General features: G+C 42.6%; 1 protein-coding gene and 1 non-coding gene across 2 annotated transcripts; both read right to left on the reverse strand.

Annotated features, from left to right (window-relative positions):
- Window positions 1–3020: 3020 nt before the first annotated feature.
- Window positions 3021–3105, reverse strand: TRNAY-GUA (transfer RNA tyrosine (anticodon GUA)). Its single transcript is given in 2 exon segments — window positions 3021–3056; window positions 3069–3105. It is a non-coding gene; the product is annotated as a tRNA-Tyr (tRNA).
- Window positions 3106–4220: 1115 nt separating this feature from the next.
- On the reverse strand, window positions 4221–7499 carry LOC148032764 (vesicle-associated protein 4-1-like). The gene is made up of 7 exons (XM_087683433.1): window positions 6711–7499; window positions 5779–5849; window positions 5608–5689; window positions 5287–5396; window positions 5125–5202; window positions 4914–5033; window positions 4221–4810 (listed from the first exon to the last, which is right to left on the reverse strand). The coding sequence occupies exons 1-7, from the start codon at window positions 6931–6933 to the stop codon at window positions 4745–4747; spliced, it is 750 nt and encodes a 249-aa protein (XP_087539559.1). The 5' UTR covers window positions 6934–7499; the 3' UTR covers window positions 4221–4744.
- Between the last annotated feature and the right edge of the window lie 430 nt (window positions 7500–7929).

The following is a 7929-nucleotide window of genomic DNA, read 5'->3' on the forward strand; positions in this document are numbered from 1 at the left end:
GCCAACCATGGTCTCATCAAACTTGTCCCTAAGTCGGCGCAGAGAACCAAACCAGCTAACTGGCACCCCTTGACTATGTTAAATTTCACAAATAAGATCTACTCAAAAGCTCTGGCTCAACAGATCAAATTCCTCCTAGGGAGGATAGTCCATGAAAGGCAATTTGGATTCATAAAAAGCAAAAAAATTCAAGACGCCATCCTCGACCTATTCTTGTCAATTGATCTTGCACTTACCCACAATTCTGAGTTTGTCCTAGTCAATGTTGATCTGGATAAGGCATATGATCGTATTAATTGGGTCTTCATCAAGAGGATATTGGAGCACTTTTAAGTTTGGGCCAGTGTTTTATATCCATGGCGGACTCACTGTTCACAAACGCGCAGGCATCCATCAACATCAATGGGGGGGGTAACCAAATCCTTCCCGCTCAAAATATCTATTCAATCAGCAAGGATGCTCCATAGCCCCTCTCCTCTTTGCTCTAATAATTGATTCTCTATTGCGCAGAATTGATAGAAATATTCAAGATGGGATGATCAAGGGATTGTCCCTTCCTAATGGAACCTCCACCCCCTCACAATTTTTTGCAGATGACGGTGCATCCATTGTTGCTGCAGAGAAGCAATCAGTAGATTCCCTTCTTGAAACATTCAACGAGTTCATTGATCTCTCTTCATCAGTAATCAAACACTCCAAGACTAAATTCCTTCCTCCCTCCTTAAGGACCACAAGAGCAGTTACACACATACGGCTTCAAGGTCATTCAACTTGGAGAAATCATAAGATATCTGGGGTCCCCATTCGGTATTGGCATCAGGAACAAGCAAAGGTTTAGTTGGTTTAATAAGAAAATGCAAGCTAAAATAGTTAGGTGGCATGTTGCCCCGCTAACTCTAGATGGCAAGGTAACTATAGTCAAAAATATCTTCACTTCGCTAATTGTGTTCATGGCCTCGTTCTTCCCCTTCAATAATGTGGCATGGGGCAACATAGAGAAAGATTTCATAAGCTTCCTATGGAGAAAAGGAGAGAAATATAGCCTTGTCCAGATCAATTGGGACACTCTGGCTGCTATGAAGACTGAAGGAGGTGCATGGCTGGACCCTCTGGCTTCTAATAAGGCAAACAGGTTGATCTTCTCACTTGCTGGGAGGATGGGCTCTAATCAACCGTGGGCATTGATTCTTGAAGCGTGGATCACCACCTCAGCTCACCCTGCTTTAGGCCGACATGGCAAGATGTAGTTAGCAACTACCATAGCCCAATCAAGTTGACTCAATCACACATTGCTCAAGGTTTGCTGAGAGTGGCAAAAAACAGTCTCTCAAGCCAAGTGGACCCACACCTTCAACAGAAATGGGGATACCTCCCTCAACTCCTCAATCTGGCTAAATCCTTTTGCATTTGAGCCGCCCATGTCCCTATGCAACAACCCCAAATTAGCCAAGTTCATTGCAAGGAAAGACTTGAGATGCCGGTCCCAAATCTAGATCAAATAAACCTCCTACTAGTAATCAATAGCAACAATAAGGGAGTCATTCAATCTCTCGTTGCAGAAGACAAATTGGCTCCAAAGGATGATGATCTATTTACGCCCTGATTGACCTACTTCACCAACAATCCGGTCCAACCCCCCTTTGCTTGCACAAGAGAGCCCAGCTAGGAAACAACTGATTAAGTGCAAAAAGAGAGAAGAGTTTAAAGCTACCTCACTAGCAATTCCCCTCACACTGATGGAAAAATGGAAGAAATGTGCTCCATACGCCTGTCCCCTTAGTTGGCAAAGGAGGATCAAGAGAGTGTGGGGGGATTGCTACCCCATCCCATAGACTCAATTTCTTTAGATGGGACTCCTACTCAAGAAGCTACCCACTAGAGCAAAGTTGGCTCAAAGACTCCCCATTTCGCCGCTTTGCCCACTGTGCAAACAACATGAAGATCAAGAGAAGCACCTGTTCTAGGACTGTGTTCCAGTCAGACCAGTATGGAACGCGATCAAGAAATGGCTAAAGGATGCCAACTTGAAGAATGAGATTAATTTTTCCACGGCCCACTTTGGTGACCGTGGCAAGCTTGATGAAGCCTCTGGCAAAGTGATTGTAATCCTCTCTTCCATAGCTCTTAGGTTTATTTGGCATGCCAATAGCAATGTTCTCCTAAAAAAGAGTCACCAACCGGCTTTTCTTGTGTCTGCTGATCAGTTTAGGGCATTTTGCCTCCTAGCACTTCAGTCCTTAGCTCCAGCTCACTGGATTGTTCGCTTATTGTGTAAGAAGCTAAGTTGCTTGGCCTAATAGTCTTCATGGCTTGAAGCCTTCTGCATCGCCTTTCATGATGATGTAAATATTTTACTCTTGCTAATGACACGAGCATACGCATTATTAAAAAATTACTATTGAGGCATTATCATCTATATAAATATTTTACTCTTGCTAATGACAAGAGCATACGCATTATAAAAAAATTACTATTGAGGCATTATCATCTATGAAAAATTGAACGAACATTTGGAATCAATCTGGGAGGGGTTAAACCATTGTCTCGTCCAACAACCTCTTATCAATCTAAATCGCTATGCCCAATGCATCATCTTGATGTAAATGGATTAGAGATGACGGCATAAATGTTGATAGATGCTATGGCAGTTCTTGAAGAGGGCTGCCCTTTGATCTCCCTCTGCAGTTAATGGCCTTTCCACAAGCATGCTTTGAAGAGGGCTGCCCTTTGATCTCCCTCTGCAGTTAATGGCCTTTCCACAAGCATGCTTCTTCAACAGGCATTGGTGCATCGAAGAAGCAGGTATTGGTGGTATCGACATCTGCCAGAAATTCATGGGGTCTTTGCTTGTATGTAGCAACAATCGAAGGCCCTGTACCCGCCATATGCCGAGCATGAGATCTGGGAACTTTAGAATGAGGCTTAATAATTGCTATTCCTATACGGTTTGATCGCCCAAAAAACTTTGGCAGAACATGAGCTCTATCGAACGAATTATGAAAAATGCGCATAGCAAAATCTCCGACCTGCCGGATTCGAACCAGCGACCTAAGGATGACAGTTTCCAACTACAGTCCTCCGCTCTACCAACTGAGCTAAGGTCGGATGGACGAAGAACGTTGGAAATAAAACAATAACAAAATTACAAAGTTTCACATAGCTCTTCATTTATGTGCACCGAAACTCTCATCTCCATGCAGAATAATTTGCACTTTTCCCGGTTTCTAGTCGAGATTATCAGTTTGCATACATCTTTATGCAAGTGTTACTTTCTGTCAATATGTTTCTTCACTTGCTTTACCCTGTTTCTTTTCTCCTCCCATAAAGTGAGGGCAACATGTGTCAATTCGTTTGCCTTCATGGCGATTACCAAACGAGACCTATCCGAGTTGGTAAAGCCATGATGTTTTCTTCTCAAATGTCCATTAGGAGGCACAAATGAATTTCCAAGCTGTTTTCAATAAAGAGATTGGCAAGAAATGAACTGCCAGCTTAAGGAGGCAAATAGACAACACTTTGTTGAAAACATGTAATTTTTTTAGACATGGGCACAATAAAGTGAGATCTTGCTGATTTCCATGTTCAGCAGCTTGCTATAAGCGCCTTACCTTACCGGGCATATGCTTTAAGAACTTTGGATGCGTACCACTGTCGAGAGCTAGTGGATAAAATACATTACCCCCACAACGTATCAATCCATTATATAATTTGCCTCGGGATGGCATTTCATTTGGCAGATGAACAAAATGGAACTGTCTGTAAGTGATTTTTATCACCTAGAAAGGACGGGTTTGCACCTACAGTAATTAGATTTATCCTGAAAGATTTCAAAGCTAATTGATGTCCATCTACTGGTAGTAAGTGATATGTTTTAATGGAAGGAGAGCAAAACCCTGTCGTCAGTTGGGAATCTGCTTCAATTTACGAAAACTCCAATTCAAGGAATTAGCGTTTGCTCTAAGAAAGGTTAGGATAATTAAAGTATGGGATAAAATTGAGTAAATGTGAAGTGCTAGCTACTCCCAAGATCATCGCTGTTATCGTTGGACAATAGTCTCTGGTACATGAAGCTATGTCCAACCTTTTATCTCTAGTCAGAGCTGATACTACCAACATGATTTCATTAGAAATAAACTTTGAACGTGATTTTGAAACCGGCCCTGTTGCACGGTATAATAGGAACCCAAACCCAAAAGCAAGAATTATATGGATGACATTTTAGTCAATACAAGAAGCTACAACTCCAAAAACCAGTTGATACTATTGGCATTATTTTTACTAATACAATACAAGTCGGACCATTAGGTGAGCACACTTTTCATCGGCACCTTACTTCCAGAGAGGAATTCCCCTTCTACAGATCGTTAACACCCGATGTATGCAAAAAATTGTAGTGCTAGAGTTGGCACTCATCGGTTGACTTCTTGATAGCAGACAGGTAGTTGAGTCGACTAGTTTGGAGTGTGAACGGCCTACAGACACACCTGCTACTTGTAGTGGCAGGTGCATTGTAACTTATTCAAAAACCAAGGACCCAGAGAACAACAATGGCCATCAAAACTTGCAAACTGAGAGTACCCCTCTCCTCCTTGTGCAGACAAGACCTTCACTACAACTGAGAAAGGGCTCTCTTGCGAGCAATCAGATTCAGATGTAATGCAGGATCTTCAATGCCCATGACTTTACTTAAAACCTTGATTCCTTGTTGGTAGAAACAATTGCACAATGGAATGGCATTCCTTCTTTATGGAGAGTCAACACCATCACCTATTTGCTGTTTGGCCAGCCTTTTCTCCCTCTGTTGTTCCTTCTGAGGGCACAAAGACAAGAAATTTCATTCAAAACCCCTCCCTCTCCGTCTCTATCCCTCCCTCCCTCTCTCAAGCAACTGCTAGTGCAGTTTCATTTCATACCCATTCATCTAATACTCCACCACCAGTAATTGTCCTCTGAGCCTTCTCTTCAAGTGGTTTCGAGCGGGCTTGATGGGCCACTTCAGCATCAGCTAGCCTTCTCTTTAGCTTTTCTACCTCCTGTCATAACAATCAGAGGCATAGGTTGCTGTAACTACATAATTACAGAAAGTTAAAACAGTATCTAGACCATCCACATGGTGGAACTTACAGCAGATTGCCCTTGTGGATTCAAATAAACCACTTGCAGGACCCGTTCTATTACAACATACTCTTTCTGCTCCACAAACTGAAACAGGAGAATTACTTTCAACAACCGAAATTTGCTGCTAACAGCATATGCAAGAACACCTCAAGAGCACCAAGAATATACCAGTTCAGGAGTGAACTCTGTTCCCGGTTTGACCTTCAGACTGACTATTTTGAACTTGTCCTTGCAACTCTTCTCCTGACCAGGCTCCGATGGTTCAATGAATTTTACCACTGTAAACCGTTACATCAGAAAACGCATCATTCAACCAAAACCAACAAATAATAAGGTCAAAAGAACAGGGCTCCTTCAGATATCACACCAGAGTTAAACACTAAGTCAGTCAGGTTCAACTCTGCACTGATCAGGACAGCATATAATCGTAGAAGACAAAAGTTGAAGACTGGATGTATATTTCCTTTAATACTACTGAAAGATGCTCACCAATTGCCATGAGAGTCTCTCCAGGTGCAAGAATCCCATTGGGAGGGCGCATGAAACAGCTCTTAGGTGCATTCGTCTGAAACTGCAGAAAGGCCTCATCATATGTAACCAGGCTCAAAACTTACCAAGACTTCTATGGACTAGAACTTCAGTGGTAATAAGACATCTAACCTTAAAAGCAACTGGAGACCGGCTAGTGTTCTTGATTTGGATAGCGCTTGAAACTTGCTTGCCAGGTTCATCTGTTCAAGATGCTGGTAAGAACTAAATGCAGACCAGCTTCAAAAGTGAATCAGAGTTGCAAATCATGACAAATTTCACATGAAGCATCCAAAGCAAACAAATCCTTTCCACATTGGTAGGGATGCTCAGACAAGCGGTCTATACCGATTTGCTACTAGTAGATATTCTCAGCAAAACCGAACTCGAGAGCCAAATCAGTTAGTCAAACAACAGCAATTTAAGCCTTATAAAATACTTATGGGTCATAGGCAAATGCCAGTGGACATGGCAACAGGCGGCATAGGCGGGGTGAGCATGCATTGGTTAATCATCACAACAGATACAAGGGCAATCTCGGACTTCTATGGAGATGAACAGAACCACCAACAATGCAGTAGCTGCAACAAACTCTACCAAAAGATCTGATTATTGACTTCCCTGTCGATTGACGATAGAATTCACGTTGTCATTAGACCTGGGATAGATAGTGGATTTTTTCCAGAACAGGTGAAGGAAAGAATATGCCAGATGCACAAGGCAACTGCAAGTGGCAGAAGAGAAAGACAAACCCTACTGAGAGGGGGGTTAAACCATCTCCCATCCACACTGTAATAGCTTTCCAAACGCTGTCCATTCAGGGCGAAGCCCTGCTCCCAAGAACACTATGGTAGCTTCTCAAAAGCTTCCCATTCAGGCATCGAATGCGGCATCATGATGACTTCACAAACCGTTTCAAATGCTTCTTCCCGTTCAGGGGGTAGCCCTTGCAGCAGCATTCATATTATAGCTTCAAAAACCATTTCAAATGCCCCTAAACTACTAAACGACAATGATCGATTAAAAGCAGCTCTCGCATGCAGAGCTAAGGACAACTATCTTACACATGAAATACAGCCTTCTGCCAGGCGCAAGCCGCAGCCGGCGCCTTGCTACAAGAAGAGCCTTGGCGACTGCAGTTATCGAAGGTAACTTGGAGACCTCCAGGTTTCCTTCCATCTGCCTCTGATTCTGCAAGTACTGCTGATGATGGTGGTACATTGCGACCGCATTGGTCTTCCCTTGCTTGGTTTGCGCCGCAGAAGCTGCTGCACCCCACCAAGGCATTCCCCTTGATGTGTCCTTGACTCACTCTCCTCCAATTGCAGATGATGATGCTGGAGCTGCGAATGTTGAGGCCAGCCCACAAATCGAGACCCGTACTGTGATCAATGTAAATGAGGGTAAAGCCTTAGGTTCAAGTGTAAAGGAGACATGATTGCAGCTTGTTGTTTCACCATGTCCAGAGATTGCAAGAGCTCAAAGACGAATCTCAAAGAGATGGGCAAAAGAGAGGCAGATAAGGAACTCGTTTCTCTCAAGTATGAAGAATACGTAGGTCCTGGGTGGAAGGGCAGAGGGTTCACTATATAAAGATATGCTGCAAGAGCCGAATGCCCAGCTCAGAAGGGGACAGGGGGAGAATGCAGGGAAGAAAGAAGAGGAAAAAGAAGAAAGGAGAAAGGAGGGGAGAAACTGGAGAAGATTGACGATCGTAAATGGTGATGATGATGACGACGACGATGATGATGATGAATGAATTATGATGAAGCAGCGCATACAAGAAAGAAGGAAGCCGCCAGCAATTAATCTGCCATGAATCCTCCTGCACCCAATTACAGCCCAGACCCGTAACAGCATTTACTTCCAGATACGAACTAGCTAAACACTAATTAAATTGTCCGCATATTAAATCGTCGATCTATCCTGTCATGAATTCATTATTCGCCTGCACCCAATTACAGACCGCTAAAAGCATTTACTAACCATATACTAATTGATTTCTCTATTTATATTAAGCATTTATTTACCCCTTCTTGAATCTCACCGTTAACTTATGAATATCTGTATTTCTCATTGATTTATTGGTGTCGTTTATCTTTTGGATGTTTATATTACTCACAGCTCCATACATGTGTATTAATCAATCAATTTAGTTAACTCATTTCTTGTCAATGTGTGAATGAAGTTATGACTTTGTCGATCACATGCCCATGAGTTAAATTTTTCATGTTTCCCTCACTTTATGGAGAACCTTGTGCATTAGATTAATCATGTAAATTT

Source organism: Lygodium microphyllum, chromosome 8 (genome assembly GCF_053477565.2).
Source record: "Lygodium microphyllum isolate KBCC chromosome 8, Lygodium_microphyllum_v1.1.10, whole genome shotgun sequence".
In the NCBI taxonomy this organism is placed as follows: Eukaryota; Viridiplantae; Streptophyta; class Polypodiopsida; order Schizaeales; family Lygodiaceae; genus Lygodium; species Lygodium microphyllum.